Below are 26,161 nucleotides of genomic sequence, written 5' to 3'. Positions count from 1 at the left end.
TAATCGCTACTGGATCGACAATAAAGCGTCATCGTCGGATAAATAATCGGATAAATAACGAAGGGATAGTCGATTTCTTTCTTTTGCTCCGAGATGAAGGCAGACATTGTTATCGCCGTCATTTCTTTCGTTTTGGTCGTAGGTAAGAAGCTCGAACTCCGTCTCGGCCGATCGCCTATCGAATTAAATGTATTTGAATTTATTTTAGGAGGAAAATGTCTGGCGCGAGAAGAAGAAACCTTTCTGGACCAGAAAAGTTCAAAAAGAGACATTGCGTGGAAATATTACGCCTGCAAATATAGCGGGATAAAAATTGCGGACGAGAAAGACTGCAGAAAATATTACGACTGTAAGAAAAAGAAAGACGGAATTTGTCCTTCGGGCCAATTATTCGACGAGAAGAAGTCGAAATGCCTACCGAAAGACCAAGTCGATTGTAAGAAGAGAAAGATTTTCGACGATACCGGTTTGTTTTCTTCTTAACAAATACCATAGCAGTTTTCGGTATAATCTATTAATATACATAATTAGTTTTAAGCCAAATAATAATAAATATAAGCTTAAATATCTCGAAAAATTCGCTTACTTTCTACCGAAGAGTCGGGGAAAATAATCTATTTTATTGAATGTAATTAAAAATATCTCATGAAAAACGATGGAACAAATCGGACAGATCCGACAAATAAGGGACGCGTAGTGTGAAGACGCATTATGTACGTATTGTCTGCCAAGAGAAACATACTTTTTCTTTATTCAAATAAGTAAACGAATGCTTCAAAAGTAAAAAAAAAATATTTTAAATTCAGTTGTACTTAGTTATTTTTATTGTAAAATAATATCGGAACGCGTGCGAAAATAGGCCTATATGTCACGACTGTACACCTACCTCGACACCTATAGGCTACGTTAGATAGCTTCTCTCTCGTTATTTATATTATAAGGCTTATAGATATAGAGTTTGTATAAATGGTTGGATTAACTAAATATAAGTAAATATTTTTTGTGTTTTTAATCGAAATAATAATTGCACTCTCTCGTAACTATTTTCGCTGTGGAAAACCGAAAAACCTTTTATAATGTTAATGGTAGGTACTGTCGGGTTTGTAACGGTAATAACCGGATGGCGAGAAACGATGCTCGACAAATTTGTGTCCATTAAATATATATTCTGTTTTGGACTCGAATTCGAGTCTCCGAAGCGAAACGAGAGGTTAAAGATGATATTCTTTACCGCTTCGGCCACCCGGTAATCCCCGATAAAACTACGTTATCTCTTTTCTATCTTATACCTCACTCTGTCCGTAAAATGACAAATATCACTTTCTTGTCACCGATACCGATTCAACAATTCTGTTATCTTATTTCTTTGCTCGATATCTTTGTTCTTTTCTCTTCATTCAAAGTAATTTTGTAGAAAGAAATTTATAAATTTTCTAAATTTCTTATCGTGGTGGTGGGGTTTAGTGTCTCGATGACCCCGAAAGCTTAACGGTAGCCGTGGCTGCTGGCAGGGTCAACCGTGCTGGAAAGGTTGCGGGTGAGAGATCGGACTAAGAGAATACCTGGTTCTACGGGTTGGGGATTGACAACTCCTCTCCGCAAAGAAAGCTCTCGTTAAAAATAAACTAAAGTGGAAAGAGGCCTCTTGGTAAAAGAGGTGAACGTGAGACGATTTAGTGTATGGAACGTTGATGTGATGCGTGAAGGGAAGGTAGATGTATTGCGTGCGTCCGAAACGAAACGTAAGGGTAAGTGCTTAAATGAGTGGGAAGGATTTTAACGTGTATCTTCTGGTGTCCCTACAAAATAATTTGGGAAACGTGGACTAAGCCTCTACGTTAGTCCCCGTCTGAAAGGTTGTTAAATCTTACGAGTGCATTAATGATAGGATCGTCTAGTTGAGAATGAAAGTACGGTGTACCGTACAGGGTTACTGTGTGTTGGTGTGTACGTTCCAGTCGAGTTCGGTGCGATTGAAGAAAAGGACGAATTCGGAAGTGTTCTGCTAGATGTCTCGAGCCAATGCGAGACAACTGAAAGAATTGTGTTGTTAGGTGATACGAATGCGCGTGTAAGTGTGTGTGATGGACATTTGTGACCATACGCGGTATATATGGTTTCCGTGGAGTGAATGACAGTGGTGAGTGCCTGATTGAAGTACGTGCTGCGAGAGATTTGTTCGTATCCGACACGTTCTTTTCGCATTAGTCAATCCGTATGTACACATGGGAGAATGGAACACTGCAGCAAAAAAGCACATGCAGCAATGAATGGCGGTACAAAGGAAACACAACGAAAGAAAAATATTAGAACGTGTGAAAGTAGAATACCCGATGGAACAAAAATTACAGAATAGAGAGAGTGTGTACGTTGACACGTCCTTCCTGTATGGTGAGCTGATATACAATATATGATATTTGATGAGCCGAGTATCGATGTTAGACAAAACCCCGAAAATCTGTGAAGAGTGTGTTAGAGAGCCCGCAACCTCCGCTTACCGCGCGGTGCGTTCGCCCGTCGCGCCACCCGGACCCCGAGCGAGTCTTCGCTTCCAGAGGTATATTAATTTAGATATAACCTTACTCGGTTAATCACGGCACTGGCTGGGGACGACTCCTACTCCCACGACTTAAGAACATTTCCTCGCCGGGTAATACGTTAGCTGGCTGGGCGCCGTCGAGGAGATGTTTTTAGGTCGTGGGCGTTAGGTCGTCTCCAGCCAGTGCCGTGATTAACTAAGGTTATATCTAAATTAACATACCTCCCGGAAGCGAAGCGCGAGAGGTATATTAATTTGTTACACCACCCGGAGGTTGTGGGTTCGACTCCCGCCCCGGGTCAGTTCTTTTATTTTGTGTTAGAGAGTGCGAGAGAAATGTGTGGTACCGCGAAGATGGACGAACGAGTGAGAGGAACGAAGAGGTTGCCGAAGCTGTAAGAAAAAAAACAAGAAGTGTACCCGAGATATTTGAACGGTGAGAGTAAGGACGAGTACAGAGAACGTAACCACAAATGTTAGAAAATTGTAAAAAAGAGCAAAGAACGTGTCGAGGAAGAAAGAGCAGAGAAATTGGAAGTGGCATCTAAGGATGACAAAAAAGCTTTTTGGCAATATATGAAAAGGTAGTGATGCCTGCGTGGATACATAAAGGGTAAAAGATAAGATTGGTGATCCGTTGTGGAGAAGTGAAAAGATGGAGAGAGTATTTCGGTGAGCTTTTAGGAGATGATAAATCCGAGGTTACGATGCCCGAGAACGAAGAGGATCGTGGACGCGAGGAGATCAGAATACAAGAGGTAAGAGGAGAAATTGACGAATTAAAAATGGGAAAAGCTGCGAGTGAAGATGGAGTACAGTACGTGCCGAAATGTTAAAATATGGTGATGATCCGACGAACTTTTTTTGCCTGCGCCGGGAGAAACGGTAGGTACGGAATGATTGGAGAGACGCCGTATAAAGGAAAGGCAACGATGCGGAATGTAAGAATTATAAAAAATAAGTCTGCTAAGCGTTCCGGAAAAGATATTTGTCGGAGTTCTGGTGGAAAGGGTGATAAGAATTACTCGGGAAAACATCTGGAATGCTCAGTGTGAGTTTGTAGCGAGAAAGAGTTGTGTGGATCGTGTCTTTGGATTGCGAACGATTGCCGAAAAGTACTCGAGCGTGAACGAGAGAGGTTTTTGCAGCAACGTTTGTGGATTTGGAGAAAGTGCACGACCGAGTGAAAAGAGGATACTTGTGGCAGCGGCCTCCGCGGACTATAAAAACGAGAGGGTACGAGCTATAGAAGGGTATCGTGGATACTATATATTATATTACATAAAATATACAGTGTATATATGTTAATTAATCTCTCGATGCTACCGCCTATATCAAAATCGCATTAATAAAGTACATTATTTGATCTTTCAGATTCTTCTTCGGAATCGAAAGAAGACGAAGATTTCGTATGTGTAAAACGAGATGGAAAATTTCCGCACCCCACCGATTGTTCTCAGTATTATAAGTGCAAATCGGGAAAAGCCGAATTGAAATCCTGCTCAAAAAATACTTTGTTTCATCCCAAGAAAAACAAATGCGAACCCGAAAGCAAAGTTCATTGCGGCAATAAAAAGAATCCTTATGGTAAAAATGTAACCCGCACATTCTACATTTTTCTATATTTTAAAATGTCTTTATCGAATTCGAAGGAAATAAAAGTAATTTGTAATCTTTCTGTTTATTTTTTTAGATCCGGATTCCGAAACAAATTTTACCTGTCCTAAAGATACCGGTAATTTCCCTCATTCGGATAACTGCGCAAGGTATTACTCCTGCGATTACAAATTAGCAAGATTACATCATTGTCACAGAGAAGAACTATTTGACGAAAAAAAGCATAAATGTCAGCCACACGAAAGAGTTTCGTGCGGAAATAGAAAAAATCCTTACGGTAAGTTGCACCACGATTCTTATTCATCGTCTATCGCCGATCCACTAAAGCTAAACGTAAATTTTACTTTTCTGTTCTAATTTATAAGAAATCAAAAGTAGATGTAATAGAAATATTCATTGACTATCAATACTTTTCTTATTATAGAGCCCGAGAAGAAAAATAATTTCGTTTGCCCTTTAGCGGAAGGAGAATTCGCGCATCCCCGGGAATGCAATAAATACTATTTGTGCAAAGCTTTTCATCCTAAATTAAAGACGTGCGCTGGGGACCAACTATTTCATACTAAAAAACAAAGATGCTTTAAGGAGAAGGAAGTCGACTGCGGTCAACGAAAGAAACCGATAGGTAAGAGTGAATTTCGCCACAGAATTACAAATAATTTCTAGCTATATATAATATAATGTCCGTCGCTATCTGTTCGCCCGTCTGTTCTATATACGCTTCTAAACTCTTAGCCCAGTCTTTATCAACTCCTCCCTTTTAATTCGTCCCCTAGACACTTGGCGATAAATGTAACAATGGTAGAGTACAATAAGCAAATTTTTAATACGGTTCTCATTTTGATGCTCGTTCTTATTTTTTCTCCCCGGACAATATACTTGTAAAATTTTAGAACGTAATGAATTGCTTCTAACTTAAAATATAGGCCTAAGTAAGTTTTGTACATTGGATCGGGAATTACACAATTTCGACATAAAATCTACTAAACTTAGTCTATCGTTTAGAATTTATAAGATTTAAATATACTTAATCAAACATTTCTCCATTTTTTCATTACATTTACCGTATTATATTATTATATCATATACTAGGCTATACACTACATTATATTCTATGTTTATATATTTCGTTTTGGTGAATTACAGTTACGGTTAAATTTCAAATATAGTAATAGATCGATGTTAATGAAAGTTACGTTAATTAGTAAAACGTATCGGCGTAATTTTAAGTGTTCGATGATAATTAAATAATGTACTTTATCTAATTTTAAGCGAAAGAAAAATTGCTTTTATTTGTTTATAGAGTTTGAGGATAAAATTTGAAAGTTTTATTACAAAGTGCAGAAATTTCTAGATCTTTACTAGAAATATAAAATTTTCTGAGAAAATTATCCGTCTGTTTCTAGTTAATCTCATTAAACACCGGAACAGACCTCATTTATTATTTACGAAACTCTTTACAGAGAATACAATCGAAACCATTTGTGAAGTTTTGATAAGCATTTCGCTATCATTTTTCTGTTCATCCTGTGTGAAAATTCGTACAAAATATAAATGCGATGAAATAAAGTATAAATCGAAGTCATTCGGTAAAATTAAACAACCCACAATACCAATACTGGTTTAGCTCGCGTATTCATTGCTATATTATCAACATTAAAAATCCGGTAAGTTAATGTCTAGTGTAGTATAACAACAACAAGAATTCGGATTTGAAAGAATTTGCGTGAAGGAAAGATTACGAAAAATAAAAAGTAAATAAAAATTCATAATTAAATCGCGTCTATAGTAATTTCAACCTGACAGTGTCTCAAAAAGCTTCCAAACTGATAACAACAGAAACAATGGTTTTTCTTTGTGGTTATTATATTCAATATAATAACCACAAAGAAAAACCACTTTATTTATTCTTCAAAATATTTTCTCTCCGGCTCAATTATAATGTGTACTTATTCCGTTAATATCTCGAAACCCTAAATCTCGGTGAAGCCCTTTTTGGTCGTACCGTTTAATATATCCGTCGTGGTGGTTAATTAACTCCTCATCACCGTCGAACTTCCTCTCTCGCGGCTGTTATTTATTTATTTTCGGAAAGAAAATAAATTACAAACTGCGAGATGCGGAGAGTAAGGAGGATGGGCCATCAGTTCGATGTTCGGATCGGCAACGAGTTATTAAACAAGCGTAGAACGGTGTTATCGTGACGGAGAATCCAACGGTTTTGTGCCTACTAATGGGATTTTCCTCTTCATTTGATTCTTAAGGATCGACTTGTTACTCCAGTTGTTACCGGAAAGCATTAGTCGGGGATCTTCTCTTCGGAGTTTCGACTCTCGAAACACAACGAGTATAGACAAAATCATTTTTCTGTAAAAGAAATATACGATACGCGTAACTTTGCCCGCACTCGGTTGCACTTTAGGCCTTTATTGGTCGTGGCTAACGAGATGCTTTTGTGTTTATTGTCGGATCAAAATAACGAAACCACGATTTATCGCAGGCCACAACTATATTAGTTAATCATAAACAGACGACATCGTTACTGTATCTCTCGATATAGCGGTTCTATCAATACTTATCAATAAAATTCAAGGGCAATGTCGATTATTTAAGAGAAAATTCCCGAAAGGTTGATAAAGTATGTACTTGTTATTTTATTAATGAGTGCTTTTCGGAATTATCAACGATACGATAGCGAATAGATAATTTTTGTAAGGAATATTTAATCAGAAAGTAAAATCGATTTTATAATATCAGTCTCCTATAATACGATACTTAATATTGTATTTGAAATGTTACTTTAAAATCGTTAACAATCTTTATACTTAAAAGTGGATAAAAATTCAATAAAAAATAAAAACTAATCGCGTGTGTTCGGATTACTTCGATTTGCCGTATTTGTCGGCTTATAAGTCGCACCTCATTTTCTAGGTATTAAAAATGTACACTTTTAATATACTTTATTGAAAAATAAAGTACCGTAATTTTCATACAATTGGTGTGTGAAAATATATTATAAAGTAAAACCGAGTGAGACACCTACAGTTTTTATAAACGCATATAACTCTGGACTCTAGAAGAAATAAATATATAAGGCATATATAGCCCGGGGTTGTCTTTTAATAAAAGTGAATGAAAACCGGACGCAGAGTGGTAGCGAAGAAACGCTACTTGTCCGTTTTGGGCATCCATCTCGATCCTCCGGGAGAGTTGCCTATTTTATTTGACATTTCGCACTTTTTGTATTTTCTACACACATTATACTCTGTCATACACGTCGCGCTTGTTTCGTACATTGATTTTTTTTTTGTACGTCGCACATCGAATCCAATCTGCTTTACTCGTCTCGATTTTGTAACATAATTTTACGATAAACAATTTTTTTTTTCATTTTGGAACTTAACATTGACTTTGATTCGATCCAAGAGCTCGCTTTGGTAAATTACCATCTTTAACTCTTCTGCGAATAGTACGATAAGTTCTGTTCAGCCCATTTTCCTCTATTGACACCAGTTCGTTTTCCTTTGTATTCAGAAGCATTTTGAAATTAATAAATTTAATTTTCGTAACGTAATATTTCACAAAGTACGCGTCTCTCTCTTAAATTCACTAGGCACAGAAAAAGTGCGTCTTATACGCTGGCAAATACAATAACTAATACTTGTATCTACAGTAGCTGCATATTCGCCACGCTAAAACAGATCGTCTATAATAAATTCCAAACAACTGCTTTACACTAAACTAAATGTGAAGTTTTGACCGTGTTTTTTATATTTCAGAGAAAGAATTCGACTGCCCTTCCGAAATGAATGGAAATTACATTGCCGAACACGATTGCAGTTTATATTATTCTTGTACGGACGGCCGGCCACACTTGGAAAGTTGTCCGTCTCAACGACTGTTTGATGCTTCGGAAGGTTGTAAGGAGGCAGAGACGGTGGATTGCGGAGCCAGATTCAATCCCTACGGTATATAATATTTTATACTTTTCTCGATAGAGTTTTAATATCTTATCGGGTGTATTTAATTTTTTTGTTTTCTTTTTCAGAAGACGAAAGCGAGATATCGGATGAGGTAGATTTTGACTGTCCCAGACTCAATGGTTATTACGCTCATCCCGACGATTGCAGATCGTATTATAATTGTCATAATGGCACCGCCACTTTAGATAGTTGCCCGGAAGGTCAAATGTTTGACACTTTTAAATTGAGATGCGCTAATGAAAGATCGGTGGATTGTAAACGCTCGATTAATCCTTTGGGTAAATTGAAACAAAAATAAAATAGTGGAATTAGATTTAATTGTATGAATTTATAATATATAATTGTTTTTAGACGTTAACGATAGACACGATCGTTATCGATACCGTTATCGGTGGTGTCCGCGTGCACGAGGATTCTTCCATCACTTCTCCCATTGCGGTTATTATTACAATTGTTGGCACGGACGACCTTCCTTCAGAAGGTGTTATCACGGCAGATTTTGGGATGTGTTCCGAAGAAGATGCTATTCTAAATCTCTAGTCGACTGTGGAGACAGAGAGGACAAAGGTAAGAGAAGAAAATTTTAATTTATTAAAACTTCATTTTTATCGGAAAGTTCTAAATTTTAATCATTACAGACAAAGATGACGATAAGCGGGGTTTTACTTGCCCTTCCTCTCGCGGGCGTTATCCGGATGACACAAATTGCAGCACTTACTACGAATGTGACAATAAGAAATGGACACACAAGAGTTGTTCGAAAGGCAAATTATTTGATGCGAGTAAGAAAAAGTGTGAGAAACATTACAAAGTTGACTGCGGTGATCGATTCGATCCAGAAGGTAAAATTATTTACTTTTTGTTTATTTTGTGTATTATATAGAATAATTCGATAATAAATTCTTATTCAGGTGTCTCCGATCATCAAAATTTTGAATGCCCAACGTCAAAAGGGAATTATCCAAATTCCGAGGATTGTAGTCGCTACTATTCCTGTAATCGGGGGAAAGCCACCTTAAAAGTCTGTCCGTCTGGTCAGCTATACGATGTAGACAGAGGTGACTGTGAAAGAAGTTATCGAGTTGATTGTGGTGAAAGACCTAATAACAAAGGTAAGAATTCTGTTTTTAAATTTTATCTGTATATGAGTCGTCTTCTATAGTTTTCTTAAAATCCGGACATATTTCACCTAAGGCTTCTCTTTTAGTTCTACAATTGTTTCCTGAAATACCAGTAGAAACCCACTGACAGTTGTTTTTTGGAATAGAAGTGATAGTTATAATTATTGTACATAAATAATTGTATAATTGTGGTTTGTGCCGGATTTGTCGAGTCCCCTCTCTCACCGTCCGGCCGTCACATCGAGGGCCTGGTCGAACTCACGATGGGCTTGAGGAAAAGCCGTTTTGGTGCACAAAACGCAAAGAATAATAAAAAAAACAATTAATAGAAAATACTTTTTTAAGTCTTTACTTTTTGCAGTTTTATCAATTATTATAAATGAATTCTCGTAAGAATCGAGTTAACTTCTTGCTGTATTATAACTGATTGTAGATTTTTATTGTAATTATTTATGCATTTATTTTCAGACGACGATGTAGACGATAACGAAGTAAAATGCCCAACTGCGAGTGGAAATTATCCGCATCCTTTGGATTGTAAAAGATATTACGCTTGCTTCAATGGCTTAGCAGTGGAGAAGAAATGTCGTGGAGGTCAACTATTTGACGTCAGCCGAGGACAATGCGAATCCGATTATCGAGTGGATTGCGGAGCGCGAATAGACGGTTGGTCCATCTTACTTTAAAAATTTCATTTTGTCAGATACTAACACGTCTTTCGTCTTTCGTAGATTCTTCTAGTTCTAGTTCCGAAGAAGGTTCGTTCGAGAAACATTATAAATGCCCGACCACTAGAGGAAATCATCCTCATCCAGACTGTACATTATACTACCATTGCTCTAATAAAAATTATCAAATAAAAAAATGTCCCGATGGGCAACTTTATGATGTTAGACGAAAGGACTGCGATCGCTGGGATAAAGTGGATTGTGGAGCTCGGAAAGATCCTAAAAGTAAGTAGGAATATATCAGTTGATAAAATAATAATATTGATTATTTTGTATTAATCGTACGCAAAAGACCTAAAAATTAAAATTAATAATCGAATTTATAAATCTTAAATTTTTTATTTAATTCCATCGCATATTACGTAATAAATATTCTAGAAAATATATCTTTAGAAAACTTGACAATTTAACTATAGTGAAATCCGTGTTTAACGGACCCCGGATTTAGCAGACATCTGTACTTTTCTTATGGGTTGGTCTGTTTCGGATATGCCGCGATCGTCCCCACTGGGGTCCTGGCCGAACCCACGATGGATATGAAAATACCCTGTTTTCGTGTGAGGAAAAAGTTTTAAAAAATGCATTGTAGAAGTGACATAAGTTTTGTATATTATCCGACATTTGTCTGCCTTTTGAGACACCAAACAGTCGAAACTTGTAAGAATTTCTCTTAGTTTAATGAAACTGCGTCTGTTAAGTTTATTTTAAAATGGTATAAGCACTGTCATACGCCATATTTTTCGTCAAACAGCCAACGTTAATCGGCCGGTTTGACGTTAGTTCGACATTGCTGCATTTTACTTAATTTTGGAACACCGGCCACGTTTGATCCTCCGGTGATACGAGATCGTGTTGTGATCCTACATAAGAAATATTTCTTTCTGAAATATATTCCGGAACATTTCATTGCCCGACCCTCGTAATTTTTAAGCTTAGTCTCTTTATGGAAATTTGTTCGAGGAGCACAACTTCGTAGATGCGGGTCTTCACGCTGAAGAAACGCACTGAAATGTCGAGACGGAACGATATGTCAAAAAGTTTGGAATTGGCAATTTTATACGTTATTTAGTGGTTGAAAACGTTCGGCTGCCGCTTTTATCTCTCGCAACTAAAAAGTTTTTTCGTGGTTTTATCAAGTCCTTTTGAAGTTTTCAATCCATCTGGTTGGACGGTACTTTTTCAATTTCAAGTGCTTCGCCTCTGGCAACCACTACAGAATAATCTGTCATTTGAGAGAATTGAAAAAAAACTAATTACGTACGGATTCAATAGTTTCCAAGCAAGCTGAACTGTCAACAAGATTAAGGTTATGAGAGGCACAAGAGGCAGAGGGTAGTCTGTTTGGATGTAGACACCATGCATTTTCCTTATATGATGATGGATTTAAGAAATAGTTTAGTTAAATCACAATTGACGTTAACGACTTAGTAAATTGTTTCATCTAATATAATGGGCCGACCATAAATTATATAAGGTATTTTGGGGTGGGTAGAGGTCAAGGATTTCTTACGAATTCTTACTCGGGGATAGGGGAGTAATAGATCTCTTCTTAGGTAATATTCTTATTTTTATTTTTGATCTCGTTGAGCGGTGGAGTTTTCAATTTAGCTTCAATTTGGCGGTTTCTATTAAAACACTCGTTATACTAACGCCATCTCGTGTGACGTGATAGAATAATAACGCCAGCAGACTCACGCTGTACACATTTTTTATCTCGGGAGAAAGGCCGTGTGGTGGTTTCTCCCATTTTTGTTTGTTGGAATAAGTGCACCACTCCTATGGGTGTATAACAGTAAGTATACATAAACGAAAATACATGATACAAAGTAAACATAAAATTAGTATTCGGATTTTAGTGAAAACTAAAATGTAAAACTAGAAATTAGAAATTATGAATAGTCTTTTCTTCCATATTTTTTTGAACATAATTGTAAAAAGCATCAAACAGTGGCTTCTGAACAAGCTTATCGAGTGGATATGGCCACCTAAAACCAAGCGTAAAGATTTCTAATTTCAGAATAAGTCTTTCTTGATCGTAAATTGGATCAATGATAGACCATATGGTGGACGGTGTCCAGGTTTTCTGGAGATGCTCAATAAGTAGTTGAGCAGTAGCAAACGTTAAATCTCTAAGTGGTGATGAGAACCCGCATTCAACACTGGGAAAATAAAATCTTGCTATTCTACCAGTTTTACTGCTCTATTATTGTTAATTCCACTTTTGCATAGCGTTGTCATAAATATATATTTTTTAGGCTGCTGCGTGAGAGAGGGTTGTGAGTGTAGTCCGAGTCAGTGTCCTTTGCAGCTGACTCAGCCTTAAAGTCGGATTTTTCATTTCCAAGTATGCCAGTATGGCCAGGAAAAAAATTATAAAAGTTATGTTATTTACAAGATTTTTTATATGGTGCTGGATATATGTGATTTTATTGCTATTGCAATTGGGGTTTAATAGAGTTTTTAGGACAGACTGAGAATCACTGTAAATGCTGATAGACAGTGTTTTGTTTGGTAGTGAAGTGGCCCACTGAACAGCTTGGTAGATGGTATGTGGGAGGTATCTGTACTTTCTAACATATTTTGGGCAAAATATGTCAGTTTGAAAGAAGATACAGATACTTGAGCCGACACGAAGGGTGCTTTTAGACCCATTTGTGTAGATATTAATGTCTGCACGGTTATCCATGGAGGAACCAGATGACACCAAATGTAGTACCCTGGGGATAACCTCGTTTATAAAGTGATGATCAGAGATAGTAGGGTAATTGCAATGTGGTAGCGTATGAACAGCCGTAGATAGGAGTAGAGCCTGTTGTTGAGTCTTTGATGTTTGTAGTTCTTATGTAGCAGTTTAGAACCTTTTCTACAATACATAGTTGCAAAGGAAGGAGCTCTGCTAATATCAGAGAGGCATTAGTAGAAACAGTTCTGCAGCACTGAAATTCTGATAGCAAACTGTTTTTGAAGAGAGAGTAATTTACTTGCTACTGAATTTTTACTAGTTACATGACCGCAGCTAGAGGCCGCGTAAAGTAGCATTGATTGTATTGTCGTTTTATATAGAGTTTTACAAGCTTTATGATTTAGTGATATACACCCATAGGCAGGGCCGGATTAACCCACTTTGGGGCTCTAGACATTTTCTTCCTACGGGCCCCCTTACTTTCCCACAAGAAATAGAGCACAAAAAAAAATCTAAAACAATAAATAAAACAGAACTAAATAATGTGAAAAATTAAAACAAATCTTAAATAAACATTATTTAAAAATTCAAAAAAGTAAACAATCTTATTTATAAATACAGTATTTTCAAAATAGACAGTTTGACTGGGCCCTTCAAAAAACCGGGCCCTAGACATTTGTCTCATTTGTCTATGCGATGATCCGGCCCTGCCCATAAAAGTGGTGCACTTATTCTAATAAAAAAAAATGAGAGAAACCGCTACACGGCCTTTCTCCCATGATAAAAAATGTGTAGAGCGTGAGTCTGCTAGCGTTATTAGTCTATCACGTCACACGAGATGGCGTTAGTAAAACGAGTGTTTTAATAGAAATTGCCAAATTGAAGCTAAATTGAAAACTCCACCACTCAACGAGATCAAAAATAAAAAATAAGAATATTACGTAAGCACATTAGACCTAGCACATTTTAGCAGCATGTAATTTATTTTCTTGGTCTTAGCCAAGATGTAATTGACATGGCAACGGAAAGTGGTTTCTTCTTTTTCTTCTTTCACAGTTTAAAGCCGGATGCACACATGCGGCGCGGCAAGAAAAAGCGGCAGAATGACGTCACTTTTTCTCACCGCAGAGGTCTATTTTGTGCCGCTTTTCTCATGCCGCGAAAGTTGGTCGAATTCTATCTTTCGCGGCGGCCGCCGCTAAGACGCGTTTCTATCAGCCAATAACATTTCGTCTGGCAGTCACGTGAGAAAATACAATCACGTGGTGTTTTAATGGCGGAAAGTTCGACGTGGTTAACCGAGATAACTAACATCAAAATAAAGAGGAAAGAATAATAAATTTAACCAAATTCTACACAGATACAGTAATCATATATTATTTAATTCAAAGAACAAAACAACCGAATCTTACTCGAAATAGTATTCTTTATCGAGAGATCTTAATCAAAGAATAAGCCTATTTTGTACATGAGTTCTTTATCGATCCAACAAAATATCTCGGCAAGATACTTGCCAATACGATATCTCTAATCCAAAATATTCATTCGAATCTTCGACGAAATCTTCTAGCTAAATAAAACGAGCCGTACAAAACAAAATTTGTAAACACGTGGATAGCGGAGTGTCGATATCGTTCGCCATCTTGAATACTGAACGCGTGCGCCGAAATGTAAGCGGATTGCCACTTGTGTGGTCGTGCTGCCGCGCGGCGAAGATGCGTTTGCGACACCGCTTTTCTTTGCCGCGCCGCATGTGTGCATCCTCCTTAATATAGAGACTCTATTCTCTCGCGTTTTATTTTGTACTAGTAGCCCGGGACGCTCCCTAGTGGGCGTTCTAGCAGCATTGCAAATTCCTATGAGGCAGGTTGACGGACGAACTCATTCAATGGGTTATATAGATAGATTGTTATATTGACCAAATAATAATTTATATTGTTAATTAAAATGTTTGAAATATGACACACGATAGGGGCGCCTCTGGTGCCCGTTTTTGGCATACCGTTACGCGGACGAACACGCGTTCAATGGGTTATATATATAATGACGTGTCTATTTACACGTGCACTAGAGGGAGTTTCGGTTTCGGTTTCTACCTGAACAGACGCTTTTCTTTGTCTCCGCTTTGAGTTTGGCTTTTTGCGTTTCCAGCCCGCTGACCTAGTACGCTTTCGACGGCTTGAAGTGTTAGTTTTCCTCGCTTCCGTCCTCGCCCCGCGATAGTCAGCGCAGGTAGGAGTTTTCTTTTCTTTTTCGGCTTTCACTCAGCGTGGAGGTCTCGCAGGCCTCAGGAGAGGAGCCGACACCGCCGGCTGCGGTGCCGAGCCCCGTCCACGCTGATTTTCGGTTCTTCTCTCCGCTCTCAGAGCTGGACAAACTTCGATCCATTCACCCAGATTTTCCCCCGGACCACCTTTATATCGTCTTTTTAGAGGGACATGATCCCCTCCATCGCTTATGTCCGGCAGACTTGCACGCGGCGCTCCAACCGCACTTCCCCCACCCAGACCTCCTCACAGACGTCAGATACTCCTGAGGGGGATTCCTCATCCTAAAGACACGGGACTCCCACACCACTGAGGCGGCTCTCCAAATCGACACCCTCGCCGGATCCCCTGTCCACAGTTGACTGGCCCTGGACTAAGCCCTCACAGCCCCCTCCGGGGGGTCGACCCCTCAATAACAATACAGGAGATATACGAGGCCCTCACGGCGGCCGATCACCCGGTCATCGAAATTCGCCGTTTCACACGCAAAGAGGACACCATTACCCTCCCAAGTACCACCGTCTATGTGTCGGTGGCCAGAGCTGTCCTGATCGACTATATGACAATATATTATCAGCGCTACCCATGTACGCGTTACATCCCCCAGCCGCGCATGTGCGGACATTGTCTTTCCTTCAGTCACTCCGCCCGTACTTGCCGGGGATGCTGCCGCTGTCCCAAATGCGGGGCTGACCACGACCTAACCAACTGCACCACCTCTGACAGAGGGTACATGCGCTGCAGGGGGAGACACAGTGTCGACTCCCCAAACTGCCTGATCTTTCGCCATGAAGCTCAACTTCTAAAATTCAGTGCCCTACAGCGCATTTCATATGCCGAGGCAAAGCGAACCCAACGCGGGCCTCCCTGCACTTTTGCCCAGGCGGCAACCGCCACCACCAAGGCTACGCAAGAGGTTGGTGGCCAGCCTCCTCGCTGGGATTGTGACACCACTGATTCCCCCAATGGCATGCAGGGGGATCTTACAACCCTTCTACACCAAGTTAGCCAACTCGAGTCTACCGTGGCTGCTCTCCGAGCTGAAATACGGAACCTTTGTCAAACTGCCCGCCCACGATCACAAACGCCCATCTCGACATCGCCCCCACCTGACCGACCTCTAGGTCCGGAACAGGCCACGGCCACACCAATACCAAACAAACGTCCTTCCCTCACGGCGGTAACAACTGCTGACACACAGCGAAGCAAAAAGAAGAAAGGGACCAAACACAACCAACCAACCACAACAACGACGCCCGACACGGACGACCTAGAGTCAGACATGGAATCCCAATCAGCTTCAGGTCCATCCCATGCCCCTTCCCACAAGGACCTCAATACGCCCACACTAGCTGAGTCTGCAAAACTCCGTCGTCGCCAGCAAAAGACACAACATTTTAATGGCTAATTCTCTAAATAACCAACACACTCTCCGTCTCATACGATGGAATGCGCAGGAGGTTCGATCGAAACGCGACCTCCTCCTAACCGCAGAATGGTACCACGACGCGGATATCATCATCATCCAGGAGACCTTCCTGACGCCAGATATACCCTTCTCACTTCCGGGGTTCACTGTGTTTCGGGCAGACCGCACCATGGCCCAGGGAGGCAGACTACTTACAGCTACAGCCCACTGTTGGCCTGTCCGGCACTGCTCGCAAAACCCCACCATCCAGGGCCTTGATTACCAAGAAACACTGATCTATGTTACGGTGACGCCCCTCTCCGTCATCAACATTTACACCCCGCACGGGAACCTAACCGAAGACATGCTAGATACTCTCACACAAAACCATCATCGGCCGCGCATCATCGAAGGTGACTGGAATGCACATCATCCCCTATGGGATGATGAATGCGGGCGCCCTCGACAGGGCGGGCCGTACTTTATTCAACTGGCTTATTACAGCCGACATCAGTTGCCTCAATACGGGGGCGCCCACCCATTTCCGCCAAGGAGGCGCCTCAGCCATTGACATAACCCTCTGCTCACCTGATCTTATGGGGACGATTGCCTGGAGTACCAGTGCCAATACACTCACCAGCGACCACGCTCCGGTTCTGCTAACTATGTCCCTTCCAGGCACCATCAGCACCCCGGCCATGTCATGGACACGCTGGCACACGAATTGGGACAAGTATGCCACCAACATCAGCCAAAGCTGGACAGAGGGGGAGCCCCACCCCAACGACTATCACTCGTTAATCAATAAGATCCACATGCTCACAGACTCAACTGAAGGTCGCGCAACTCCTCCTAGGGGACTGCCCCCTTGGTGGACCCCAGCATGCAGCCGCCTACGGGCCAAGAAATGCCGCGCCTTTAGGCTGGCCCGTCAGTTAGCATCGATCACTTGGTGGAACACCTACAAAAAACTGGGGGCTGAGCTTCGTCGCAAGGTCCGCCACTCCCGCCGCGAGTGGTGGAACAGCATATGTGCGTCCCCTCCTTTTCACTCTACACTTTTTCGGATCTTCCGCCGGCTGCAAAGCCCACCGGCAATAGCGGATACCCAGAACATCATCCAGACCCCCACCACCCTCCTAACACCGCTTCAACAGGCGGAAGCACTAGCCAACTTCTTTGGGAGGTCTCGCCCAATCAGAGCTTTCGCTCCCCTCTCGGCACCCCACCAGCCCACAACGACAAGCGACGACTGTCCTTTTCACATCCAAGAACTGGTTCGCACACTCCGCCGGATCCGCAACACTACGCCTGGCCTGGACGGCATCAGCGCTTGGGCCTTAAGGGCGTTCCCGATCGCCGGCCTCTGCACCCTTCTGGACCTCTTCAACAAGTTCTGGATTTCCGGGACTTGTCTCCCTGATTGGAAAACGGCTACAATCATCCCCATCGTGAAACTGGGCTGGCCCGCTACGAGCTGGGCAGCTTTAGCCCACTACACGACCTCTACCAAAATGCCTCAAGTCTGGACTTCTATCGTTGGCGCCATCACCAGGAACTTTACGTGTACCGGGTCTTTTCCCATTACCGTCGGGAAGGCCAACTCATGTCACTCATCTATCGTCAGTGTTGCGTGCCACCAAGCACTGCCAGCATCCACCCACACATCAGTCTAGACGACTACCCCACTTCGTCCACCGACCCATCAGTCGTCACGAGCGTTCGTTTCCGAAAGACTGTCGCTGCAAAATGGCCAGGCTGGCTCTGCCTAGGCGCGGATGCATCCAAATCCAGTACTCGGACCGCCATTGGCATTGTGTTCTCGAACACAAACAAAACAGAGGCCTGGTCCCTGCACAATTACTGCAGCGTCTTCGGGGCAGAAGCCCAGGGCATCCTGCGCGCAATCCACATCAGCGCCCCGCTGGCCAAACCCACCGTCATCTTCTCCGACAGCCGCTCGGTCATCCAGGCTATGGCCAACGTCTCGTTCTCATCACCATTTATCATCATCGATCTCGCGGCTATTGTCAGCGCCCACACGGTGCCCATCGTCATCGGCTGGACACCGGGCCATACCAACATTCCAATCAACGAGGCAGCCGACAAAGCGGCCCGCCGCGACCCGTTCAGTGGCTCCATCTGGAGACCCCTCACACCACGCGACCTCACCCGGGCCATGCAGGACACCACCATCGGCACCCTGACGGATTCCTGGTCAGCGGCGCTCCGCAACAAAGGCCGGGACCACCTTCGTCTGTTCGCCCCCCGGAGGTACAGTTGCGCGTCGTCTAGCCACGCGGAGACGCTTTTGGCCCGGCTTCAGACCGAGACAACCCCGTTACATGCTTTTCTGTACTCACGGCACCTACACGACTCTCCGGGGTGCCCCCATTGTGGCGCAGCAGAAACAACACTACATTACTGGCTTTATTGCCCCAAATACACTACAGCCTGCAAGGACCTCGGTAACACGATGACCCTTAACATGTCTCTGGTGCGCTCGCTGACGCCTATCTACTGGCCGCTGGCCTCCATCACTCCTAGTCAGCACGTGGCGGCGCTGGAGCGCTACATTAGCCTCACTAGTTTCACTTAGCAACTGGCAACGTCAGTTGGAGAAAGAGCCCCAAAGGCTATAATCTCCATATTAAACTGTGGGGAAAAAAAATACACGTGCACTAGCTGGTTGATCTGTCAAAGTTTTCTGCGTCCTTTTGTGAAAATTAAAATTTATATAAAAATGAATATTATGACGTTGAGTAATGATATTAATAAAAAGATTGTTAATAATTAAAAAATAAACTTCTTAAAATAAATTGCTCTTTCGAATTCATAAATTTTTTTTTTTTTTTAAATTCGTTCACATAAAGTCTTTTATAAATAATAGTACGTATTAATTAACTAATTAATAATTTTAAATTTAAACTAATTAATAAATTTTAGATCAAAGGGTTTTTAGGGTTTCATAAAAATGTTTTTTGTTAAAATCTTTCTATAAAATCATGTCTAAATATTACGTAAGATAGGGAAGAGGAAGGGGAGGGGATCAAAGAAAATATTACGGTTTTTTACACAGGAGTGGGTGGGGGTCTAGAATGGCCGAAATCGCTCTTACGTAATTTATGGACGGCCCTAAATGATTTAGTTCTAATGACAAGTCTAATATCCAATTATGCTAATATAACAGACAAGAGCCTAATATCAAATATTAGGATTTTACTTTTCTCACTATGTCATGTTTTGATAAATGATCGTTGGCAAACGTCAGAATGTGTGATATCAATCAGTTTTTTCCTCCGGAGAATTGACACATATATAATTGATTGTAATTCTTTTTTGTGGGGAAGTTGAAGATCATAAAAAAAGGAGACAGGAAAGAAACTAGTCTTCGAATTTTTCTTCTAAAAATAGTTTATTTATATAAGAAGTTATGTATTATTTTACATCGCATCCTTCCTGGCATCTAACATAGGCAGTTCCGTCGGCTGCGTATTCCAGCAGAAAGTGCTTGAGGATTCTGAAGATGGACGAAAGGTTGATGAATATCTCTGAGTTCTTCGGCGTGGTCCGAAAAGAATGCACGTTCGGTGGAGCTAGAAAGTCGTTGGAAACTTGAAGTGGAAATAATTTTTATCCATTTCTCTCTGGTGATTCGAGTTAGGCTTTATGCACTGTTAGGAGTTGATTCGGTGATGATGACAGAACTTGATCTAACCATTGAGGACAGGCCGGATGGCCGAGCGGTAAAGGTGGCAGCCTACCGCTCTGGGGGACCCGGGATCGAATCCGAACGGGTCGAATAATCCCCAGGTATTTTTCAGGGGGGGTGGTCCGTTCGGATATGTCGGGCCCCGTCCCTCACCACCCGGTCGCCCCATTGTGGGCCTGGCCGAACCCATAATGGGCCTACTAAAAAAGGCCCTCTTAGTGCCCACAGGGCGGAAAGAGTTAAAAAAAAAAAAAAAAAAAAAAAAAAACCATTGAGGACAAAGCTCATCTTGGTCACTTGAACTTCACTCTCTGGATTAGTACATGGGGGGTAGCAAGAAAAATGACACTCTTTTTTTAAACCAAATTAGGAATAAGATGATGCAGAGTTCTTATGAGTATTGATATTCAATTCAAATAAGTAAATAGTTTAAGAAGGTGTCGAAAAGTGTAAAATATCAGTGAAAAAACTCACAGAAGTTTAACCAAAGCATGCTTGGTCTCTAAACTTACAATTTCTTTTTTTTTAATTCAAATGTATACACCACCGTGTCTTAACGAACACGGGAATAGCGATGACCGTTAGTTATCACGTTCATGTGCGAGCGGTGGCGTATGTAGATGTTTGGACTCAGTGAAGACAGATTGAGACAACCGGAAGAAGTGCACTCCACAACAAGTTTATCATTTAACAAATACCCGTTTATTTACCTACTGTTATTTATATACAGACATCGGTTTATATGCTTAGCGGATGCTAGTTATAGAATTTATCATTGATATCACGACCCTGACAGCGAGAGAGAAAGAGTTTACAATCGTTCGCGCGTCGATAAATACCTTAGTTAGTAGAAATTAGTCTCTTTTCGTTTTTACCGCAGAATCGGCGGATCGATGTACTCCTGGTCCGCAAGCTTTGGAAGAAGCTTCAATGAATCGAAAGGATGGAAATCTTTTGATGTCTCGAGAAGAGCAAAGGATGGGCGACGGCTACTTAAGCGGTATCCAAAAGGGATCGGGGAGAAACCAGTCTACAAAGGACAAACTGTTGATGATGACAAACGAACGACGATTGTCATCGATCCCTTCCTTTTTTATTAGGGTTTCTTCATGGGTTTTTCCCATGACCCTATTAGGAATTATTATACTCGGGGCCAATAGTTGAATTTCGATCGTTGGTTCCGGATGACACATTAGGAAGATATGTCACCTTTCAAAGGAAGTGAATCCAGAGAAAGATATGATCATATCCTTCCAGTTTTTTATGAAGTGTTGGGGAAAAAAGAATTTTTTTTCCCATATGAGTGTAAGAGTTATTTCGTTTTATTTTATAAAACGAATGCGAAAAGAGTTTACTAAATCCAGATTCATATATATATGAGTCTGGATATTAAATTCAATTCAACATATACATATATATATATATATGTGTGTGTGTGTGTGTGTGTGTGTTTTACTTACAATGATTATATTTTAATTCAATAATTTTAACTAATTTGTTACAGATATTAAAACTACACTGGAACCAATCAACAAAATTGAAACAACTACAATTGAACCTACTAAGACAGAAATAACTACATCTTATCCAGTTACTAGTAAAGTTACAAAAGATAATATTGGTATCGAAGATCTGACTACAAAAGAATCGGTTTCTGGAAGAGAAACTGTAACTAATTCAATTTTGAATAAAACTACCAGAATTACTGATGATTATGGTGAAGTCACGACCGATAACAATGAAATTGAAGACAAAACCACAAGTGAATTTTTCACTAAGTCAAGTGTAGGTTCTAGCGAATTTACAAATGTTGTCTCTACAGAAATAACACGAGAAAATATTGACTCCACAGAAGTCACAAATAATGACAATAAAGAAGGAAATACAAATGAACCATCAACTGCATCTTATCCTGGTATCAGCGAAATTACGAAAGATAATCTTGTTTCTACAGAAATTTCAGGAAATAACGGCAGAACTGGAGGAGAAGGCATAACTGAAATATACCCGGATTCAAGAAAATCAACTGAAGACAATTCACATGTAACAAGATCTACTGATATTACAAGACATAACATAGGCTCTACAAAAGACAATAGTGGCAATGAAGGAGGAAATACAAATGAACCATCTACTGTATCATATCCTGGTATCGGCGAAATTACGAAAGATAATCTTATTTCTACCAAAGACAATAGTGGCAATGAAGGAGGAAATACAAATGAACCATCTACTGTATCATATCCTGGTATCGGCGAAATTACGAAAGATAATCTTATTTCTACCAAAGACAATAGTGGCAATGAAGGAGGAAATACAAATGAACCATCTACTGTATCATATCCTGGTATCGGCGAAATTACGAAAGATAATCTTATTTCTACCAAAGACAATAGTGGCAATGAAGGAGGAAATACAAATGAACCATCTACTGTATCTTATCCTGGTATCAGCGAAATTACGAAAGATAATCTTATTTCTACCAAAGACAATAGTGGCAATGAAGGAGAAAATACAAATGAACCATCTACTGTATCATATCCTGGTATCGGCAAAATTACGAGTTCTACAAAAGACAATAGTGGCAATGAAGGAGGAAATACAAATGAACCATCTACTGTATCATATCCTGGTATCGGCGAAATTACGAAAGATAATCTTATATCTACCAAAGACAATAGTGGCAATGAAGGAAGAAATACAAATGAACCATCTACTGTATCATATCCTGGTATCGGCGAAATTACGAAAGATAATCTTATTTCTACCAAAGACAATAGTGGCAATGAAGGAGGAAATACAAATGAACCATCTACTGTATCATATCCTGATATCGGCAAAATTACGAGTTCTACAAAAGACAATAGTGGCAATGAAGGAGGAAATACAAATGAACCATCTACTGTATCATATCCTGGTATCGGCGAAATTACGAAAGATAATCTTATTTCTACCAAAGACAATAGTGGCAATGAAGGAGGAAATACAAATGAACCATCTACTGTATCATATCCTGATATCGGCAAAATTACGAGTTCTACAAAAGACAATAGTGGCAATGAAGGAGGAAATACAAATGAACCGTCTACTGTATCTTATCCTGGTATCAGCGAAATTACGAAAGATAATCTTATTTCTACCAAAGACAATAGTGGCAATGAAGGAGGAAATACAAATGAACCATCTACTGTATCATATCCTGATATCGGCAAAATTACGAGTTCTACAAAAGACAATAGTGGCAATGAAGGAGGAAATACAAATGAACCATCTACTGTATCATATCCTGATATCGGCAAAATTACGAGTTCTACAAAAGACAATAGTGGCAATGAAGGAGGAAATACAAATGAACCATCTACTGTATCATATCCTGGTATCGGCGAAATTACGAAAGATAATCTTATATCTACCAAAGACAATAGTGGCAATGAAGGAAGAAATACAAATGAACCATCTACTGTATCATATCCTGATATCGGCAAAATTACGAGTTCTACAAAAGACAATAGTGGCAATGAAGGAGGAAATACAAATGAACCATCTACTGTATCATATCCTGATATCGGCAAAATTACGAGTTCTACAAAAGACAATAGTGGCAATGAAGGAGGAAATACAAATGAACCATCTACTGTATCATATCCTGATATCGGCAAAATTACGAGTTCTACAAAAGACAATAGTGGCAATGAAGGAGGAAATACAAATGAACCGTCTACTGTATCTTATCCTGGTATCAGCGAAATTACGAAAGATAATCTTATTTCTACCAAAGACAATAGTGGCAATGAAGGAGGAAATACAAATGAACCATCTACTGTATCATATCCTGATATCGGCAAAATTACGAGTTCTACAAAAGAAAATAGTGGCAATGAAGGAGGAAATACAAATGAACCATCTACTGTATCATATCCTGATATCGGCAAAATTACGAGTTCTACAAAAGACAATAGTGGCAATGAAGGAGGAAATACAAATGAACCATCTACTGTATCTTATCCTGGTATCAGCGAAATTACGAAAGATAATCTTATTTCTACCAAAGACAATAGTGGCAATGAAGGAGGAAATACAAATGAACCATCTACTGTATCATATCCTGATATCGGCAAAATTACGAGTTCTACAAAAGACAATAGTGGCAATGAAGGAGGAAATACAAATAAACCATCTACTGTATCATATCCTGGTATCGGCGAAATTACGAAAGATAATCTTATATCTACCAAAGACAATAGTGGCAATGAAGGAAGAAATACAAATGAACCATCTACTGTATCATATCCTGGTATCGGCGAAATTACGAAAGATAATCTTATATCTACCAAAGACAATAGTGGCAATGAAGGAAGAAATACAAATGAACCATCTACTGTATCATATCCTGATATCGGCAAAATTACGAGTTCTACAAAAGACAATAGTGGCAATGAAGGAGGAAATACAAATAAACCATCTACTGTATCATATCCTGGTATCGGCGAAATTACGAAAGATAATCTTATATCTACCAAAGACAATAGTGGCAATGAAGGAAGAAATACAAATGAACCATCTACTGTATCATATCCTGATATCGGCAAAATTACGAGTTCTACAAAAGACAATAGTGGCAATGAAGGAGGAAATACAAATGAACCATCTACTGTATCATATCCTGGTATCGGCGAAATTACGAAAGATAATCTTATATCTACCAAAGACAATAGTGGCAATGAAGGAAGAAATACAAATGAACCATCTACTGTATCATATCCTGATATCGGCAAAATTACGAGTTCTACAAAAGACAATAGTGGCAATGAAGGAGGAAATACAAATGAACCATCTACTGTATCATATCCTGGTATCGGAGAAATTACGAAAGATAATCTTATATCTACCAAAGACAATAGTGGCAATGAAGGAAGAAATACAAATGAACCATCTACTGTATCATATCCTGGTAACGGCGAAATTACGAAAGATAATCTTATATCTACCAAAGACAATAGTGGCAATGAAGGAAGAAATACAAATGAACCATCTACTGTATCATATCCTGGTATCGGAGAAATTACGAAAGATAATCTTATATCTACCAAAGACAATAGTGGCAATGAAGGAAGAAATACAAATGAACCATCTACTGTATCATATCCTGGTAACGGCGAAATTACGAAAGATAATCTTATTTCTACAAAAGATAATAGTGGCAATGAAGGAGGAAGTAAAAATGAAGTTTCAACTGTTTCGCATCCTAGTTCTAGTAAAATTACAGAAAATGACATTGATTCCACAGAAGTTACTAAAGATAAAGTTATTGAAGGCAAAGATACAAGTGAACCTTTTACTGCGTCATATCCAGATGTCAGCAAAAGTACAGCTACAGAAATTGGTAGGCCTACAGAAAACCGAAAAATAGGTACAGAAAAACCAATAACGGAAATTGTAACCGAATTTCCTTCAGATTCTACTGTTGTTACCAAAATTCGTCCTACCACTGGTAGCGATGGGATGACTTCATCCTTTAATGGAAAGTTTACTAAAACTGATGCAACTACCGAACGCGTGAAAACAACAGCAGCAGTGATAACAGACAAACCAGAAGGCATATTAGAATGTCCCGAAGCAAACGGTCTTTTCCCACATCCCGATCCTCATAAATGGGTTCATTGCAGCAATTGGACTCCCTATATTAAAGATTGTCCCGGAAAATTGGTATTTGATAAAAAGAGGAAAATTTGTAACTGGTCTGTCTCTTTCTCCCAGGATATCCCTCTTCCTTCCGGAATGAAAAAAGACTGTAATGAACAGTTTTAATATTTGTACTCTATGTTGCTCATGTACTATAGTGTAATTTATTCTTACTGAAAATAATTTCAATAAAATAAAGCATTATTATATAAAATAATTTCTGTTTGTACAAATATAAAAAACATAATTATTCATCTTTAATGATAATTATTTGAAAATGTATTTTTTATGTATATTTTCCACGATAAGACCAAATAAAATAAAATAAGCATTGAAGTTGAAAAAAAGAGAAATTTTCACGTTCATACATTCGATAATCGTGAAATGCCATATTTCGTCAAACTATTTGCCGAATTGTTTG

General features: G+C 39.8%; 1 protein-coding gene across 1 annotated transcript; it reads left to right on the top strand.

The window, feature by feature from the left end:
* On the top strand, positions 1 to 25,957 carry LOC136980075 (mucin-22-like). Its single transcript, XM_067276119.1, has 13 exons — positions 1 to 142; positions 209 to 466; positions 3,914 to 4,126; positions 4,233 to 4,433; positions 4,581 to 4,781; positions 7,936 to 8,124; positions 8,205 to 8,417; positions 8,491 to 8,706; positions 8,778 to 8,981; positions 9,051 to 9,251; positions 9,729 to 9,926; positions 9,992 to 10,213; positions 21,563 to 25,957. Exons 1-13 carry the CDS (start codon positions 94 to 96, stop codon positions 25,864 to 25,866), a joined length of 6,669 nt encoding a protein of 2,222 aa, XP_067132220.1. The 5' UTR covers positions 1 to 93; the 3' UTR covers positions 25,867 to 25,957.
* Positions 25,958 to 26,161: the final 204 nt, after the last annotated feature.

This window comes from Centruroides vittatus, unplaced genomic scaffold (assembly GCF_030686945.1).
Source record: "Centruroides vittatus isolate TY-2023 unplaced genomic scaffold, ASM3068694v2 contig_1159, whole genome shotgun sequence".
NCBI lineage: Eukaryota > Metazoa > Arthropoda > Arachnida > Scorpiones > Buthidae > Centruroides > Centruroides vittatus.
Note: the sequence above shows the minus strand (reverse complement) of the source record. Positions and strands in the feature narration are given on the sequence as shown.